Here is a 20,235-nt window from a genome sequence, read left to right on the forward strand (position 1 = left end):
TTATTAAAACCTAGTACATAAATCCACATATATTAACTCATTTTATCTATATGTTCATGTAATCTTTAATTATTTATGCTCATAATATAATTTTAATTTTACAGAACCTAAGGTTCCTTTTTTTCTGGTCTCAATTTCAGCCTGTATTTTTAATAGGATCATTAGCTCATCAGAAATTGTGGGTTTCAACTTTGTTTTTCATTTTATGAATTAGAAGGCATAGTTTATGAATTTTTTGATGGTATCGTCGTAGACTTTAGGTATTTAAATTCTAGTTAACCATTTAAAAAATCACAGACTGATAGAACCACTGTGGACTAGGTGCAGGGCAGTAGGCTGGGGAGAGGAAGGAAAGAAAGAGGGAGGCTAATACTGGAGAAAAAGAGATGGGATAAGTGTATATTTGAACTTAAGACAGTGAAATTTGAGAAGTGTAGACTGGGGAAATTAAAATTTTTAGTACCCAGTATAAATGTGTTAGCTAGTCTTTTGTTAAAACTATTTAAAATGTGACTCTAAAATTATTTGAAAAATGACCCTCCTTTAAAATAGATTTTTTTAATTTTAAAAATATGTTTCAGTCACCAAATTGACGGAAATATATAATTGTATATATTCCTTCATATTGTGTCTCAGTGATGAATAGAAAATGTTAATGTTGCCAGATATTGTTCAGTCTAGTTGTTCTTTAGGTGATCGTCTGTTGGAAGAATTACTAGATTAATTATATGGTTTTATCTAATCATGTATTAAAACAACCATCGTTGATTAAAATATGAGTTTGAAACATTGGCTTTCATTGAGATGATTACTATGACTTTAACCTGGAAATATATTTGGGGAAAAGTCCAAGACTCTTTTAAAGATTTTTAAAGACATTTTGAACTGTTTTAAAAGATACCCTTTAAAAGTATTTTAAAGTATTTTAAAAAGAAAAGAAGACTTTAAAGTATTTTTGTTTTACTTTCATGAATTCATATATATACAAATCAAATGTGTGTGTTTTAGATCTTATTACAATTAAGCATATTCTTCTCATCCTTTTCTTTATTATTTTCATATAGGTCTATATAAACTTAAATATCAAAGCAGGACCTTCTAGAATATTTGGTCACTCTAGCACCTTATATTTGCATAGTTTTATAAATATATAGAGCCATGGCCAGAGTACCTCAATTTTTTTATCAATGATTAAAAAGTTAAAATCCTTTTAAAGTATTTTTTTTGTATTTTTATTACAGGTAAATCAGGATATTCACATTGTACAGAAACAGAGGTAAGAGAAATGCTCAAATATTTCTCAGTAAAGGAGTTTTGCATTCTTGTATAGACTAACTTTGAGTACTGAACTATGTCACTATGGAATTTGTGTTAAGAGCAGGTATAAAACTTTTATATTTAGGAAGAGTAAAGCGTGAAAAAAATCTGTTATCCATGTTTTTAAAATGTCAGGGTGAGTTATAAAGATTAACTTAATCATAGTTTAAATTTTTTCTTGAGTTATTTGTGAAATTGAGTTAGCTAAGATTAAGAGCCCTTAATTTAAAATAGTTTAAGTTCACTTTTTTTCATAATCCAATCTAGTGTGTCATAATACAGACATCATTTAAATATGTTGGACTTCTATGGAGCTGCACTGGTGTAGGAAAAAATAGGGACTTGGAAAGTGTTTCTGTAAGATTAATAATGAATTAATTGCTTTGTTATTTGTATAAATAGTATTATTAGTTTTTAATAATTTAAACAATGTAATTTAAAATTCTCATTGTGAAATATAATGAATTTCCACATGATTCCAGGTGTTCCTTGCAGGAATTTCAAGGATAGCATCAAAATATGAGGGGCAGGACCTATGAATTATGTATGTGTGGTATTTTATTCAGGAGCTGTTACATCATTCTTACCATCAGGAGGCTTAGGTCTTCTGTTAACAGCAATGCCTAATTAAGGATTTAAGAAGTTATTTTTCTAATTTTATAATACATATACATGTTGATGCTGGTGTTAGTAAATTTTAACTGTTACTTTAAAATGCAAGGTTCCTAACGGATTATATTGTATAATAAAGAAGCAAAAGTAATTTACTATTTTTTGTATTCAAATTGTATACAATTTATTTTTATATTTTCTATTCAACTTTGAAAGTAGAAATAATTTTTTGCAAATCAGCTCTAAGAATAGGCAAGAACTTAATATTTTTATGTTGCAAAGATTTTTGATGTACTGTTCAATATGATATAAAGAAGTGGGATTTGATTTGACTCAAAAGATGTATGTTCTTTCTATGGTTTCTGGTGTGCTTCTTTCTAGCTATGTAATTTTGAGCAAGTAATTTTTTTTCTAAGAACTTTCGCTTTCTTATCTATAAAATGTTAAAGATAGTACCTGTTAACCTCATGGGTTGTGAATTTTAAAGAGATAATATATGTGAAAATGTTTTTAAACCCTAAAGACACTATTGCATTTATCGAGATGATACAATTATAGTCAGTATTCATCTGCATTTACGAAGTGAAATGTGAGGGGTTTACATACAAGGCATAGTCCTAAGTCTTATTATTCTGTCTTATTATGGCAATACAAGACATAAAATCGACATGGTTTTAACATCTTCCTTAGTACTTGCTTTGTATTTATCTCCTAGCCCTTATCCTTTGATCCATAACTTACTCCACTCACCAAAAGAATAGGCATCTAAATAGAATTCTCTTCCAGATTTATTTTGTATAACTATTTAATGATGGAAAATCACAAGAAAATAAACATTTCAATCTGATATTTAGTTTAAAAAATAGTTTCAGTGTATTTTCTAGGGATAAATAGTGGTGGTTACCTCTGGTGAAGAGATTGAGATTGTGAATGGTGATTTGTCTATATTGTTTGGATGTTTGAAAAAATCAGAATCTCTTTGTATATACTTTGGTGATTAAAATGATAAAAAGGAGGGGCAGTAGAGACAGAACTTTTTCAAGAAGTTTGGTGACTTGAGAGAAGGAGAACAGAGCTTAAGTAGGAAGTTTTGTTTTGTTTCATTTCTTCTTTTTAGGTTAGGGAAGGTGATGTATTTGGTGGTGGCGGTGGTGGTGTTTGTGGTAAGGGAACCAAGAGAGAGTGAGACTGGAGTCCAAATTAGCAGATATTTGCTGAAATCAGACCTAAGACTATGTCTAGAAGATGGCTTGTCTAGAGCAGTGGTTCTCCAAGGGCTGTGGGAGGGCAGGAGTGGTTTCTGACACCCTTTCAAGGTCAGGAGAAAACTATTTTCAAAGTAATATCAAGACATTAGTTGCCCTTTTACTTTCATTGTCTCAAGAGTGTGTAATGTTTTCACAGGCTACATGACTGCGTGACTATGACTAATACCAGACTGCAGAAGCAGATACGAGATCCAGCCAGCTTTTATTAAGCATGACCTTCAAGAGTTTTAAAAAAAATGTAAAATAGTATCACCCTTCTCACCATTTTTTGAAAACAAAGTTTTTCCATAAAAATGTTAACTGATATTAACATGTTTAATATTATTTTTAAATAATTTAATTTAAATAAAAAATTTCTCAGTTTTAATTTCTAATGTAGTAAGTGTTGATAGGTAATAGCTTACAAAATAAAAGCTCCTTGGAATCCTCAGTAATTTTTTAGAATGTAAAGGGGTCCTAACAACTAAAATGTTTTGAGAGCTGTTAGGGTGGGACAGAGACAACAGAGGTGCTTCTTCCTGAGAAACAGAATTGAGGGCTGAGTCCTGAGGTAGACAATGGGCCCTTCCATTCTAAACGGTTGCTTTGCTGGAGAGAGTAATCTTGGATGTAGGTCCTTGCCTTTCATGACTTCAGGTACTTCTTTCCAGCCCCTTCTTGCCTGCAAGTTTTTTGTTTGTTTGTTTGTTTGGGGTTTTTTTTGAGAAGTCAGCTGATAGTCTTATGAAAAGTCCTTTGTAGGTAACTGTCTCTTGTTCTCTTGCTGCTTTTAAGATTCTCTCCCTTAATCTTGGGTAACTTAATGATGCTGTGCTTTGGTGTGTGCTTCCTTGGGTCGAACTTCTTTGGGACTCTGTGAGATTCCTGGACTTCCTGGAAGTCTATTTCCTTTGCCAGATTGGAGAAGTTCTCCTTCATTATTTTTTTAAAATAAGTTTTCAATGCCTTGCTCTTCCTCTTCTCCTTCTGGCACCCTATGATTCTGATGCTGAAACATTTAAAGTTATCCCAGAGGTTCCTAGGCCTCTCCTCACTTTTTTGAATTCTTGTTTCTTCATTCTGTTCTAGTTGAATGTTTATTTCTTCCTTCTGCTCCAAATCGTTGATTTGAGTCCCTGTTTTCTTCCTTTCACTATTGGTTCCCTGTAGATTTCTCTTTATTTCACTTTCATAGCCTTCACTTTTTCCTCCATTTTGCAACCATACTCAACCATTCCTGAGAGCATCCTGATTACCACTGTTTTGAACTCTGAGTCTGATAGGTTGGCTGTCTCTTCATGACTTAGTTCTATTTTTGGAGCTTTGATCTATTCTTTCATTTGGGCCATACTTTTTGTCCCAGCATGTCTATTATGTTGTAAGAGGTGGAGCCTTAAGTACTGGCTGGGGGTGGGGGGAGCAACCCAGGTAGCTGTGTTGTGGCACTGTGTGTTGAGGAGGGGACTGAGAGTGAACAATGCTGCTAGCTTGGCTCATGCCAGCTTTCAATTATTTCCCCTGCTACCCACAAGCAAATAGGGCCCTCTGGTTCTGATTCCTGGGTGGGTGGTTTTGTTTACATCCTAGTACCCATTGGTCTCTTCAACAAACTCTCTTGTGAGGCTGGAAGTTTCTCTTGCCACTGCAACCCCCACAGATTTTTACAGCCAGAGGTTTTGAGGCTTTATTTGCCTGTGCTGGTACCCTGAGTTTTGCAGTCTGTCTTGCCCTCCAGTTGTTCCTCCCAGTTTATCTGCAGACAAATGTGGGACTGCCAGGTCTACCAGCTACCACCATGCTCACTCAGGTCCTCCAACTGCCACCTTGCCTTGCTGTCCCCTCCACCTGGCTGCCTATCTCCTCCTCTCCTACCAGTCTGAATGAATGTGTCCTCTTTAACTTCTTGGTTGTCAGACTTCCATACCGTTCAATTTTCTGGTGGCGGTGGTGGCCACCACCACCAGAAAGTTAAGAATTTAACTTTATATTAACTTCTTGAATATTCACTCAGTGCTAGTGAATATTCTGTATATTCCTCTTACCTTAATTTTTTTGTCTTCTTTTGGTTGTGCGAGGAGGCAAAGTGTATTTACCTACATCTGCATCTTGGCTGGAAGTCCTCAAAATTTAATCTTTTTCGCCCTCCCTGGTGTGACTCAGTGGATTGAGCACCAGCCTGTGAACCAAAGGGTCACTGGTTTGATTCCCAGTCAGGTTCCATGCCTGGGTTGTGGGCCAGGTCCCCAGTAGGGGGTGCTTGAGAGGCAACCACACATTGATGTTTCTCTCCCTTTCTTTCTCCCTTCCTTCCCCTCTGTAAAAATAAATAAATAAAATCTTTAAAAATTTTTCATCTTTTCAATTACAATTGAGTTTTTATAGTACATTAAGTTTGTGGTAACCATTTTCACAATCAAGTTCTATCACTCATCAAAATTCCCTCCATTTCCCTTCTTATTCTCTCCTGTTCCACCAGTCCTTGGCAACCAGTGGTTTATATTGTGCCCCTTTTGTTTAAACAGTGTGTTACCCTAACCTCTCCTCCTCTAGGGGTGGCTCAGACTGATATTTATAAACTCTCAAATGGCTGCTCTGTACTTGTGGGTACTTGTGTGCCAAAGAAACATTCCTGATCCATAGTTAGGGAGAGCTTTTACCCTCATTTTACAAGTTTTTCCTACTGATATTATTTAAATAGTTTTGTGGGCTATACTCTTAAAAGTTGAAGAAAATTGCTAAGCTCTTAAAAATACTAAAACAAAGAATTTGAATATTCAAGTATTTAATTGATAATTTTTCATTGTTGTTTTAATTTTCCAAATTTCATACATTCCTGTCTTCTATTATACACCACTAAATTATGAAGCACTCAGAAGCCCTTTTCCTTTAGCAAAAAAGAAGGTTAAATGAATAGCTAAAACAATCTTGGTATTCCCCTTGGTGGATTAGTTGTATTTTAAGTGGAAGAGGTTGAAGCATTTTATAAAGTTAACTTTTTATCAGTACTTTAATCTTGATAGAGCTAATTTGTAAAAATAGCATAGAAATATTTAAGCTTTAGTGAGGAAAATTATTAAAAACATTATGTTCACATTTGGAAATAAATTTCATATATACTTTACATAAATACTCTTTTTCATCCCCACATGCATCTTTTTAAAAGATTTTTTTATTTTTCAATAAATTTTTCAATTTATTTTTAATTTTTATTTTTTATTAATCAATTTTTTGAATTATTTTATTTTTATTTTTCAACTGTTCAGTAGATGTACAGTTTTATATTAGCTTCAGGTGTACAACCCAGTAATTAAACATTTATATAACTTATGAAGTGATCACCCCGATAAATCTAATACCCATCCGACCCTAAACATAGTTATTACAATATTATTGACTATTTCCCTATGCTATACTTTACCTCTCCATTTTGTATTTTGTAACTACAAGTTGTACTTCTTAATCCCTTCACCTTTTTCACCCATTCTCCCAATCCCCTCCAATCTGGCAACCATCAAAATAGAACTATCTATGAGTCTGTTTGTGTTTTGCTGTTTATATTCTTTTTTAGACTCCACATTTAAATGAAATCATATGGCATTTGACTTTCTCTGTCTGACTTATTTCATTTAGCATGGTACCCTCAGGTGTGTCCAACCTTTTGGCATCTCTGGGCCACACTGGAAGAAGAGTTATCTTAGACCACACATTAAATACACAACACCAATGAAAACTGATGAGCAAAAAAAAAAATCTTTAAAGTAAATTTACAATTTTGTGCTGGGCTGCATTTGTAGCCATCCTGGGCCACGGGTTGGACACCCTAGCTGGAGTCTTGGTCTGTCCATGTTATTGCAGGTGTCAAGATTTCATTCTTTTTCTTATGGCTGAGTCATACTGCATTATATATATGCGCCACTTCTTTATCCATTCATCTATTGATGGGCACTTAGGTTGCTTCCATATCTAAACTATTGTAAATAATGCTGCAATGAACATATGGGTGAATAATATATTTGTATTTATTGCTATTTTATTATTTATATTTTTGATATTTTCCTTCTTCTTCTTTATTCTTCTTGAGGAAGACTTTTTATTATTTTTTGTAATACTGGTAGAGCAGTGATGAACTCCTTGAGCTTTTTCTTATTTGGGAAGCCCTTTATCTGTCCTTTGATTCTAAGTGATAGTTTTGCTAGGTAGAGTAATCTTGGTTGTAGGTCCTTGCTTTACATCACTTTGAATATATTGTACCAATCTGTTCTGGTCTGAAAAGTTTCTGTTGAGAAATCAGGTTACATTCTTAAGGGCGCACCTTGTAGGTAACTAACTGCTTTTCTCGTATTGCTTTTAAGACTCTCTCTTTGGCCCTGGCCATGTAGCTCAGTTGATTAGAATGTCATCCTGATATGCCAAGGTTGTGCGTTTGAATTCCAGTCAGGGTACATGCAACAATCAACCAAAGAATGCATAAATGAGTGGAACAACAAATTGATATTTCTCTTTTCCTCCCTGCCTTTCTTCTTTCCTCCCTCCCTCCATCCTTCTCTTCCTTTCTTCCTCTCCAAAATCAATAAATACAAGGTTTTAAAAAAGATTCACACTTTGTCTTTAACCTTTGGTATTTTAATTATGATGTGTCTTGGTGTGGGCCTCTTTGGCTTAATCTTGTTTGGTAGTTTTTGTGCTTCCTGGACTTGTATGTCTATATCCTTTACTAGGTTAGGGAAGTTTTCCAACATTATTTTTTTACAAAGGTTTTCAATTTCTGTCCTCTCTTCTTCTAGCATCCCCATGATGTGAGGGTTGGTATGCTTGAAGTTCTCTCAGAGGATCCTTAAACTACCCGTGTTTTCATGGATGCTTTTTTCTTTTTGCTGTTTTGAGTGTTTTATACTTTCTTATCTTTCAAATTGCTTCCTTGATCTACTGCTTGGTTTCCTGTAATGCACTCTTCATTTCAGTTACTATATTCTTCATTTCTAACTGGTTCTTGTTTATTTTATCTATCTCAGTCGTTGTGTTTTGTTTGTTGAAGTTCTCACTGAGATCATTGAGCATCGTTATAACCGGTGCTTTGAACTCTGCATCTGGTAGGTTCCTTTTTTATAAAATTAAAAAAAAAATTATTTAGTTTTAGAGAGAGGGGAGGGGATGGAGAAAAAGAGGTAGAGAACATTGACATGTGAGAGAAACCAGTGTGTGAGTGAAACATTGATTGGCTGCCTACTGCACAACCCCAATAGGGGACCTGGCCTACAACCCAGGCATGTACGCTTTGGTTCACAGGCCAAAGCTCAGTCTTCTGAGCCACACCAGCCAGGGATGTACCTGGTAGATTCCTTGCCTCCATTTTGTTTAGTTCGTTTTCTGGAGTTTTGTTCTGTTCTTTCATTTGAGACATATTTCTTTTTCTCTTCATTTTGTCTGCCTCCCTGTGTTTGTTTCTGCATATTAGGTAGAGCCAGCCCAACATTCATCTTTAAAATATACTTTAGAGCTTACTATATGCTAAGTAATGTTACAGACATTAACTAACTTAATTCTTATAACAAATTTATGAAGTGGATACTGTTATTATTTGTATTTTGCAAATGAGAGCTAAAGTATAGAGAGGTTAACTTATCCAAGAGACTATAGCCAGTTTATTCAAGTTTCTCATATTCAGCCTTTATCTGCAATGTAAGGTATCTGTGTAATGCTGATAATTAATTTGTCCCCATTTGGGACAGTGAAATGCTTGAGCGTCTCTTTATTCTGTATATTCCTCTTACCTGTGTCTATTTCCATTCCTGACATTATGTAGTCAGGGAATGTGTTTCTGCTAGATGTAAACTGGGCAAAGGAGTGAACATAGTCCGTGAACCTTCAACCCCAGTGGTTAGGTGAATATAGGGTTCTATACTGTAGTAATTTGTGAAATAATCTGATTCTAAAGTACTCAGAACTGCTCAAGTCTTAACAGTCCCTACTGTGCTGTGCCCTGCCTGGCCAGGCCTACAGCTGACACCACTCCTGTCATGCCGGCTGTGTCAGATAATGAAATGCAGGGCTCACAGTATTCATCTCTGATATCTGGAACTGTAAGAGCAATGACGTGGAGGTTAAGAGAATCAACAACGAACTGGCTAATATTTGCTCCAGGTTCAAAGGAGACAAAGCCTTGGATGGCTACAGTAAGAAAAAATATGTGTAAACTACTTTTAATCTTTCTGCTTGAACATGACATTGACTTTGGTCACATGGATGCTGTGAACTTTCTTAGTTCCAACAAGTACACAGAAGCAGATAGGTTACCTGTTCATCTCAGTGCTAGTGAACTCTTAACTCTCAGCTGATCCAGCTCATCAACAGTGACATAAGAATGACCTGGGCAGCCCTGACCAGTGTGGCTCAGTTGAATGGGGGTCTTTCTGTAAATCGAAAGGTTGCATGTGCAATTCTTAGTCAGGGCACATACTTGGGTTGTGGGTTCAGTCCCCAATTAGGGTGTGTACAAGAGGAACTGATCAATGTTGCTCTCTCGCATCGATGTTTCTCTCCCTCTCTTTCTCTTTCCCTTCCCCTCTCTAAAAATTAAATACACAAAATCTTTTTTGAAAAAAAGGAATGACCTGTCCAGCTGTAACCCCACCCTCCTGTGTCTGGCACTGCATTGCATCACCAATGTGGGCAACTGTGAGATGGATGAGGCCTTTGCTGCTGATATCCCTCGCATCCTGGTGGCTGAGGACACCAGGACAGCATGAATCAGAGCCTGACCCTGTGCCTGCTGTGGCTTTACAAGGCCTCATCTGACCCGGTATGCATGGGCAAGTGGATGGCCCACGTCTTGCACCTGCTCAATGGCCAGCACATGGGCATGGTCACCGCTTCTGTCAGCCTCATCTCCTGTCTCTGCAAGAAGAGTGTGGATGACTTCAAGACTTACATCTCCCTGGCTGTGTCTTGCCTGAGATAGATTGTCTCCTTAACTTCCACCTGCTTCTAGGACTACATCTACTACTTCGTCCCTGCGCCCTGGCTCTTGGTAAAGCTCCTATGGCTGCTGCACTGCTGCCCACTGCCAGAGGACGTGGCTATGAAGGGGAGGCTGATTGAGTGTCTGGAGACCATGTTTAACAAGCCTCATGGTCCGTTCAAGTTCAAGAAGGAATGCCAAGAATACTATCCTGTCCAAGACCATCAGCCTCATCATCCACTATGACAGTGAGCCCAGCCTTCTGGTGTGGGCCTGTAATAAACTGGGTGAGTTTCTATAGCACCAGGAGACCAACTAGTGCTACCTGGCCTGGAGAACATGTGCACACTGGCCAGCTCTGAGTTTGTCCACAAGGCAGTCAGGACCCACATCGACATCATCATCAACACTCTCAAGATGGAGCGGGATATAAGGGTGCTACAGCAGGCAGCTGACCTCTATCCATGTGCGACTGGAGCAACACCAAGCAGATCATGTCGAGATGGTGCTGTACCTAGCAAAAGCCTACTACACCATTTGTGAAGAAATCATCCTGAAGGTGGCCATCGGACTGAGAAATACACAGCAGACTATAGCTAGTATATGAACACTATCCTCAACCTTATCCCCATTGCAGGTGACTGTGTGAGAGAGGAGGTGTGGTACTGCATGCTGCAGGTTGTCACCAGCTGCGATGATGCCCAGGGCTATACTGCCAAGACCATCTTTGAGGTACTTTGGGCCCCAGACTGTCATGAGAACATGGTGAATGTTAGTGGCTACATCCTTGGGGAGTTTGAGAACCTCATTGCTGGGGACCCCCACTCCAGTCCTCTAGTGCAGTTCTTACTGCTGCACTCCAAGTTTTATTTGTACAGTGTGGTGATGCGGACCCTGATGCTGTCCACCTACATCAAGTTCATCAACCTCTTCCTGCATACCAAGGCCACCATCCAGGTCATGCTGTGGGTCGTCTCCCAGCTGTGCAACACAATGTATTGCTGTAGCAACGTGTTGTCAAGGACCTCATCCTCAGCTTGGTGGCCAGCACGGATATCCTGGCCACAGTGCTGGAGGAGATGCTGCCCTTCCCTGAGTGTGAATTATCCATCCTGGACAAACTGAAATTCAGGAAGGAGCCAGAGGCTGGTAGCACCCTGGATGACGTTTTGAGGGACCTAAACAGCAATGACATCAGTGGGAGTGTGTATCCCACCCCTTGTACCATGTGAACACCCTCAGCCTCTGCCCCAGAGTCACCCCAGACTCCCTTGGGTACAGGCAACCTCCTGGTGGATATCTCCTCCAATGACCTGGCTTTCCAGCTCAGCCTGGGGCCCATCCCCGAGGAGGCCTTTCTGTGCCCAGGTCCTAAGGAAATTGGCCTGCTCATCCCAGAAGCTGATAAATTGCTAAGTTCATGTGCAGGAACAGTGGGGTCCTGTTTGGGAACCAGCTGCTGCAGATTGAAGTCAAGTCTTAGTTCTGGAAAAACTTGGGCCACATATCTCTTCTGTGGCACCAAGACCTTGGTACAGTTCCAGAACTTAACGCCCACTTTCATCCACCCTGGAGACCTCCAGACTCAGTTCGCTGTGCAGACCGAATGTGTAGGTACTCAATATCAAGTGTCTGCAGGACTTTTTGATGCCTCCACTCCTGTCAGTATGCTTCAAGTTATGGGGAAGCCCCTCAGTCCCTCACCCTGAAGCTCCAGTGACCATCAACAAGTTCTTCCAGTCAACAGAGATAGCAGCCCAGGACTTCTTCCAGTGTTGGAAATAGCTGAATATCCCCCAAAAGGAGGCACAGAAAATCTTCAAGCCAACCACCCCATGGATGCTGAAGTCAATAAGGCCAAGCTCCTGGGGTTTGGGCCCTGCTGTCCTGGACAACGTGGACCTCAACCCTAAGAACTTCATGGGGGCTGGAGTCCACAGACTTAAGCCCTTTAAGTGGACTGTCTCCTCCAGCTGGAACCCTGTGCCCAGGATTAGATATACCAGCTGACCCTGTGTACCAGCAAGGAGCCTGTCTCCTGTCACCTGTGTAAGCTTGTGTAAGCTGCTTGCCTAGCAGTTCTGAGTCCTAGACTCTGTCCTCGGGAGTGTTGCCAGTGCCAGGGAGCCTCTAGGACTGAGGGAGCTTTGGTGTATGGGGCAGTGAGGGGACTTCCACTGGTGACAGGGAAGACCATGGGGTAGGGGGATATCTGGGACCTTCCTCCTGTCTTTTGTATTTTTATTTTTTTTACACCTGCTACTGTTTATATTCTGGAGAATAAGAGGGAGAACACTCTCTTCCTTTCCCCTCCAAAGCACAGAGGGGAGAGGAGCCAGGGAAGCAGGTGCTTCCTTGCCTCCCAGCCCACTCTGTCATGGCTTCTCCTGCCCCTTCCCCATCCAGGAGCTGTGTATTATTGTGAGCGATAAACAGATACTAAGAACAACAACAACAGAAAAACAACTACTCAAGAATTATCTATATATTTGACCTGCTGGGAAATCAGACCCAGGATTAATCTGCTTTTTGGGGAAATCCAAGACTCATTTTGAAAATAAGCTAAGCAGTACATTAGAATTCCATTCTGATTATCTACAGTTTTTGACACAAACTGGACTACATGAAAACATTTTGTTTCCTAAGCAGACCAAAATAAACTGTAGTAGTGTGTAGGTGTTCGCTGCTTTAACACAGAGTATGTTATTAAATATGTCTCTTTTGTCTTTAGCTTTATCAGTTCACTGCACTTTGACATTTGATAGCTCCTAGTTAGTTAGCTAGTTAATTAATTAATTAATTTTCCCCTTATGTCTATCAGTTGATCTCAAGATCTCTTGTAAATATAACTAAATCAGTCTTTGCTACTTGAAGCTCTGACCTGAGTCAGGCCTATCATTTTAATAGTTCATTTTTTAATTGTATTTTTCCATTATCATTTATCTTCTCTATATCCTCTTCTACCTCCACCCACCACAATCACCACACTGTTATCCACGTCCATGAGTCCTTAATTTTCAAAGTAACTCAAAAACCTAACATGAAAGAAATATGTGATATTTTAACAAAAATGTTTGTATCTGTGCACAACTTTAGCTGCATAATGAGCCTGTTTTATGTGATTGCAAAATAGTATTTGATACCAAACTAAGTACATTTTGTAATTGCTAACAGAAACAAAAAGGCAGTTATAATATCAGATCTGTTCTTTTAGCAGAAGGCTTTGTCTGCTTTTAAACCTTACTTTAAGGTTTTATAAATGGAATTGCATAGATAAAAGTTAAAATGGTATGTGTACAATAAAGGGTTGGAAGAATGAGCTCCATTAACTGCTGGTAACTACAGCATTTTCTCTGTGGTCAATAGGTGAAAGGAACAGAAAGGATGCTCACATTCTACTTTCTGTCTTTTTGGATTACAGACCCCAAATGTGTCTGAATTGACATGGCCACTTGATTGATACTAACTTATATGGTCTGGAAATGGGTTTGTGTTTCCTCAGAGTAAATGTGTCTACCTTTGAGTTGCTGCGTCTTACTGTCAGTATTAGTAGAGGTTAGTAGTAAGATATTTTTTTTTATCCTCACCTGAGGACATACTTATTGATTTTTAGAGGGAGAGGAAGGGAATAAGAGAGAGAGGGAGAGAAACATTGATGTGAGAGAGAAACATCAATTGGCTCACGCACCCTGACCATGACTGAAACTGCAACCTACCCATGTGACCTGAGGGGGAATTGAACCTGCTACCTTTTGGTTTACAGGACTCTAACCAACTGAGCCACACCAGCCAGAGTGGTAGTGAGATATTATTGATGTGATAAGTGGATAATCTTACTTAGATTTCATGTATCATCTCATGTAGACCTGGGGGGGTGGGGTGCATTATGATAGCTGCTTGGCATATTTTAAATTCATTTCTCCCTCCATTCCTGCCTCTTCTCTGACTCCCCCCATCCTTCTCCCCTCTTATCTCTATCTCAGATACTATTTATTACCAAAATGTCCTGTGTTAACAGTCATAATGTCTTAAATAGAGGGGACATGGTGTGACCATAGGATACAAAATTTTTACAAGTAGTGTTCCTTTGTATAGTTCTTACTTTTGAAGATCAATGACAGTACAATCTGGCAAAGGTTTTTAGAATAACCAGAATTATCAGGGAGTAACATCTTTTTCTTCAAGGAGTAGAAAGTTTGCCTTTCAGGAAATTTAAGCACCTAAGTATTTTGATAATAGAGTAGAACATTTGCTCAATAATTTGCCTTGTCAAGGGGCTTTATCAGTGTACCTTAATGAAAAGTTTAAATTTTAAATGTTTTTAATAAAATAAAAATTAATGTTCTTTTTTTTAAGCACCGATAATACAGTGCTCATGGTATCAGTGGGAAGGGTCTAGATTTTAATTTCTTTTTTCAAAGTACAGTTGACTTTTGAACAATGCATGGAATTAGGGGCACCAATCCCTCCACACAATCTAAAATCCTTTTATAATTTTTGATTCTATAGTCTCCCCTTTGCATCTGTTGGGAATATGCATTTGGGAATGTGAAAGTAATGTTTTTGATCTGCAGTTAGTTGAATCTATGTATATGAAACCCACAGATATGAAAGGCTGACTGTATTTATTGAAAAAAAAATCTGACTATAAGTGAACCCCCACAGTTAAAACCCATGTTGTTCAAAGGTCAACTATCCTTTACTCATTTGTAAAAATGATGTGTATTTGTTGTAAAAATTAAAATATCACAGTAAGATATAGAGGAGAAAGTAAATTACTTTATACCCTAACATCTAATGATAACGGCTGTTTAGAATATTCTTCTAGACATCTCATATGTACATTAAAAAGTTGACTTATTGCCCTGGCCCATGTGGCTCAGTTGCTTACAGTGTCATCCCATAACCAAAAGGATGCATGTTCAAATCCTGGTCAGAGCACGTGCCTAGGTTGTGGGTTTGATCGCCAGTTCAGGTTCCCTGGTCCAGGCACATACAGGAGGCAGCCAATCAGTGCTTCTCAGTCACATCCCTTCCCCTCTCTCTAAAAAGCATGAAAAAAGTGTTCTCAGGTGAGGATTTAAAAAAAATTTTTGAGTTATTCATTGAGCATGTATTATGGGCTACTCGTAGGGGATATATGTATCTTTGTATAACAGACAAACTTGGCTGAGACAAAGGGTTTAGATATATGGGGTGGAACCTTCCAGGCAGAAGGACATCATAGTTGAGGACTCTGAGAAAACAATTGTTTTTTGAAACTGACAGCACACATAGAAAATATGAAGGAGCATTGTAGGAAATATAGGGAAGACAAGGTGGTGCCAGGTCTTACAGGCCATGTTAAAGATTGGAATAGGGTCAACATCTCTTCAAGCATTTCTGTCTTGAAATGTTCTTCTATTTCCTAGGATCATTTTTTTGATATGTATTCTTCATTTCCTGTTTGCTTATATGTTCTTTTTGGGAGTAGTATTTATGCATTCATATTTTATTAGCTTATGTATCACTTAATTGAATTGTTATTATAATCACGTAAGTACAGTGGTTTAACTGGGTTTGGGAACAAACTCAGCTGACCTATGGTAAGCATACAGCTTTCCTACCATGTTACCTAAGAGCACTGTTATCATACAGACTTACTCATGGCTAAAAATTGTTGTAGAGATCAGTCAGTATGATATATAGAGGGACTGTGGAATGTGAGATGGACAAGTCAGCTAGGTAGAGCTTGATTTAGAGAGCTTCTGCGTTTTATTATGGTGTCTCTTGGTATCTTCTCTTAATTTGGAAGAGATTTTACTTTATTTGGCAAATATCATAAAATATACTTAAAAATCATTAGCAATAAAATTATATAATTGGTGTGATAATTACCTAATTTCTTTTGATGATGATGTTTATTAATTTTTTGTAAGAGATACATTGAGATAAAATTCACATACCATACAAGTCAATGATTTAAAGTGTACAGCCTATGATTCTTAATATATTCACAGAATTGTGCAACCACAGTCATTTTTAGAACATTTTTGTCCCCTCTAAAACCAATCTTATACTCTACCTATCCCCCCACTAGGTCTTTTGTGACTGACTGATTTTCACTTAACATAATGTTTTCAAAGTTTATTTATGTTATAACATTTATCAGTATGTTTTTTACTACTGGATCATATTTTGTTTACCCATTCATAAGTTGATGGACATTTGAGTTGTTTACACCTTTTGGCCATTATGAAGGATAGTCCTGTATACATTCCTGTACAAGGTCTTGTTGGACATAAGTTTTCGATTTTTTTGGATATGTATGTAGGAGTGGAATTGTCAGGTCACCTGGTAATTTCATGTTTTAACTTTAAAGGAACCACCAAATTGTTTATCAAAGTAGCTCTCGTATTTGACATTCTCACCAGTAGTGTATGAAGGTTTTGATTTTTCCACATCTTGCCAACACCTATTAATGATCTGATTTTTTGATTCTAGCAATCCTGGTGGTTGTGAAATGGTATATCCTGGTTTTGATTTGCGTTTTTCTGATGACTAATAATGTTGCACATACTTTCATATGCTTTCGATCATCTGTACATATTTGTCAATATGTCTTTTGATCCATTGCCTATATTTTAATTGGGTTATTTATTTTTTTATTAGTGAGTTGTAACAGTTCTTTATGCAGGGTGGGAAAAATAGGTTTACAGTTGTGGGAGTGTAAAAGTTTATTCTTGTATTATTATTTATTAATTGTATTATTTTATGTACGAACAGCTGTAAATGTACTTTTGCCATATCCTGTATATTCTGGATACAAGTCCCTTATCAGATACACGGTTTGCAAATATTTTCTCCCATTCTGTGGATTTTCTTTTTATTTTCTTTCTTTATTATCCAAAGGTTTTCTTAGGCTCCGCGGAGGAATAAATGCCAATCAGCCACAAAATTAGGCAGTACAGAGCTTTATTTGAGGTTTGCACTCTCAGACCAAATTCTCCGGTCCACTCCGAGCCGGCGGAAGAAGTTGCACCAAGCAGGGAATATGGCTGGCTTTTAAGCACCAAATTCTGATTGGCTCCCATTAGGGGCTAGGGATTGGTCTCCTGGAACAAAGCCGCAGTCCATCATTGGTGGTTTGATAGGATAAGGGGCAGGCTTAGGTTGCCAGGCGGATATCCCTGCCCATCCTGACATTCCCGACCTCTTTGATAGGATAAGGGGCGCCATGTTCAATCTGGTTACTTCTGGCTGTCCTGGGGGCATAGAGGGGAGGGGCTAGAGGTCGGCTGTTTCAGGTTTGTAGGGAGGGGCTAGTAGGTGGGGCCTGTTCTAACTCAGCCCGTGGTTGGCGAGTGGTCTGGAGACTGTGTGCTAACCCAGGGCTGCCTATTCCAACTGCTACCAGGGTTGTGGTGAAAGTTAGGCCTACTAGCATGGGCAGGAAGACAGCTCCTTTTTCTCTATGCCTGGTTAGTTTATCTCTGAGCTCTCCTTCTCCGAAATGCATAAGCTGTGGGGTCAGCACCATCGGGAAGCGGGAAGGCAGAGGAGGAGTTGGATTTTCTAATGGCGGAAGGATAAGGGAGGAGGAAGGGGTAGGGTTTCAGTGACCTGGAGATTGGCGCCTAGCAGTTGGAGAACGTCCCTTCCTAGAAGCGGGATAGGGCAGGAGGGTATGACTAGGAATGAATGGGAAAAGGGAAAGCCGTCCAGACTTCAGTTAAGCAGAGGAGTTCACCTCGGGTGAGATGGGGTCCCGTTAACCCTCATGACCAAGATCTGGGAAGGAGTAAGAGTACCTGAAAAGGATGGTAAAACAAAGTAGGTAGCCCCCGTGTCCACCAGGAAAGGGATGGACTTACCCGCTACCTGCAGCATTACCCTGTGCTCGGCGATGAGGGTCTTCGAGTCCGGGCCGCTTCAGTCATCTAGGAGTCCGAGAAGTTACCGCCCGGCCGGGGGGCGGGGGTGGGGGGGGGAGAGTCTGCACCCTGATTGCCTAGCACCCCCCCCCCATGGAGGCGCGGCGCGGGGGGGGGGGGGGGGGGGCAAGCCTATAAGGGGACAGACATCCTTCCAGTGGCCAAGCTGTTGGCACTCGGGGCAGGGCCTCGGGCCCAGTGTCCTTCTTTGCCACACTTGAAACAGGCCCCCAGTGGGGCATTCTTCCACCCGGACTTAGGCTTCGCCCCCATGCGGGTGTTTGCGCTGGCTGCAGGGCCAGCTAGCATGGCTTGGGTCTGCAGGGCTACCTTTTGCTGTAGGCATGCCTGGCGGGCAGCCTCAGCCTCTGCTTTCCGATTATTGAAAACCTTAAATGCCATATTTACCAGATCTCGGATGGGGGTTTGGGGGCCATCCTCAGCCTTTTTTTTTTTTTTCCTAGTGTCTGGGGCCAACTGAGAAATAAAGTGAGTAGCTAAGACAGTGGCCCCAGCGTTAGAAGCCGGGTCACAATTGCCTTGGTTAGTCTGTTGAGAAATAGGGCCGGATTTTCTCCGGGGCCTCAGGTGACTTCTCTGAGTTTATCATAATTGACTGCCTGAGATGAAGGGCAAGGAGAAGGCAGAGCCCTCCTTTTGGGAATTACAGTTGTTAGAGGTGGAAAGAGCCTAGGCGTTTCTCTATTGAAGAGAGGTCAGTTAGTGGGAAGGGGACATGGACCCGAACAACACCTTCTGCTCCTGCCACTTCCCGGAGGGGGAAATACGGGAGTCTAGGGGCTCTAGATTCAGGCAAGAGCAGGTGTGTGAGCTGACTGGGGAGGAAAGGTCTTCAGAGGGCGGGGAAGAATCCAGCTAAGAAGGGAGGACCGGGGCTGGATCAGGCTGAGAGGGGAGGGCTGGGGCTGGAGTAGTCCTTGGCGGGAGCTGATAAGGAGGTGGAGGAGGAGCCGGAGGAGAAGCAAGATCTTCAGGGGAATCAGAAAAGGAGGAAGGGGGTTCTGGGGCAGTTGGCTTAGGAGGCCGTATGGGTCAGAGTTCCCTCAGGCCAGGAGAACTTGAGCTGTGGAGCATTGGGCACACAGATCAGGGTGGGAGCGCAAGGCCCAAAAGCCCTGAATGTATGGGACCTCAGACCATTTGCCAGTCCGTCTGCAAAAATTATCTAGGTCAGTAAGGGTAACGAAATTGAAAGTACCTTCAGGAGTCCAGGTTTCGCAATTATGGAGCTGATATAACAGCCTGGCCGTTAGAAAAATCAGCCGTTTTCGCTTGAGGCCAGGATCAATAGCTGGCAAATTTTTCAGGAGGCACCCTAGAGGTGACTTAGGGTCTGGTTTGGACTCCTGCCCCCCTATTCCTGGTCCCACGAGGATCAGCAAGTGGGAATCGGCATCCCTCAACCCAAGTTGCTGATCCAGTCAGGTAAAAATGAGGATCTAGGTCCAGGGAATGTCTCCTCTGGCACCTAGAGTCTCTCAGTGGAGGGAGAGCAGCCTCTCCCAGAAAGGGTCACCTTGACGCAGAGCTGCGATTTGGTGGGAGAGCAGTCTCTCCCAGCAGACGGTGTTCGGGGACCAGAAATGTAAGGGCAATGGCACATACCCTGGTTCTTAGTCTGGACTGGTGGGGTGGCCGCGAGGCCTCCTCGGGGAGTAGGGAGAGGAGTGGTCTTCAGCAGACAACAACTACTCCTGGGTTTTGGCACCAAATGAAAGGTTTTCTTAGGCTCCGCCGAGGAATAAATGCAAATCAGCCACAAAATTAGGCGTTACAGAGCTTTATTTGAGGTTTGCGATCTCGGATGAAATTCTCCACTCCGCACGGAGCCGGGTGGAAGAAGTCGCCCCAAGCAGGGAATATGGCGGGGGGGGGGGGGGGGGGGGGGGGGGGTTGGTTTAAGCACCAAATTCTGATTGGCTCCCCTCAGGAGCTAGGGATTGGTCTCCTGGAACAAAGCTGCAGTCCATCATTGGTGGTTTGATAGGATAAGGGGCGGGCTTAGGTTGCCAGGCGGATATCCCTGCTCATCCTGACAATTATATTTTATTGATTTTGCTATTAGAGTTGTCCTAATTTTTCCTATTTTGTGTCCCCCCCCCAGCACTCCTTAGTCCCTCAGGCAATCCCCACACATTGTTCATGTCCTTGAGTCATGCGTATAAGT

At 40.4% G+C, this 20,235-nt stretch overlaps 1 protein-coding gene and 1 pseudogene across 4 annotated transcripts in view; both read left to right on the top strand.

Annotated features, from left to right (window-relative positions):
- The window catches only part of SPIRE1 (spire type actin nucleation factor 1), a 267,545-nt gene that overhangs the window by 30,974 nt on the left and 216,336 nt on the right, over window positions 1-20,235 (top strand). For all 4 annotated transcript variants that reach the window (XM_045187677.3, XM_045187678.3, XM_024580563.4 and 1 more), the window contains exon 2: window positions 1,242-1,276. In XM_045187677.3, coding sequence (XP_045043612.2) covers window positions 1,242-1,276 — 35 coding nt within the window. The remainder of the gene's footprint in view (window positions 1-1,241; window positions 1,277-20,235) is intronic.
- On the top strand, window positions 1,360-12,197 carry LOC112322908 (AP-2 complex subunit alpha-1 pseudogene; annotated as a pseudogene).

The sequence above is a fragment of the Desmodus rotundus genome, chromosome 10 (genome assembly GCF_022682495.2).
Source record: "Desmodus rotundus isolate HL8 chromosome 10, HLdesRot8A.1, whole genome shotgun sequence".
Taxonomy (NCBI): Eukaryota; Metazoa; Chordata; class Mammalia; order Chiroptera; family Phyllostomidae; genus Desmodus; species Desmodus rotundus.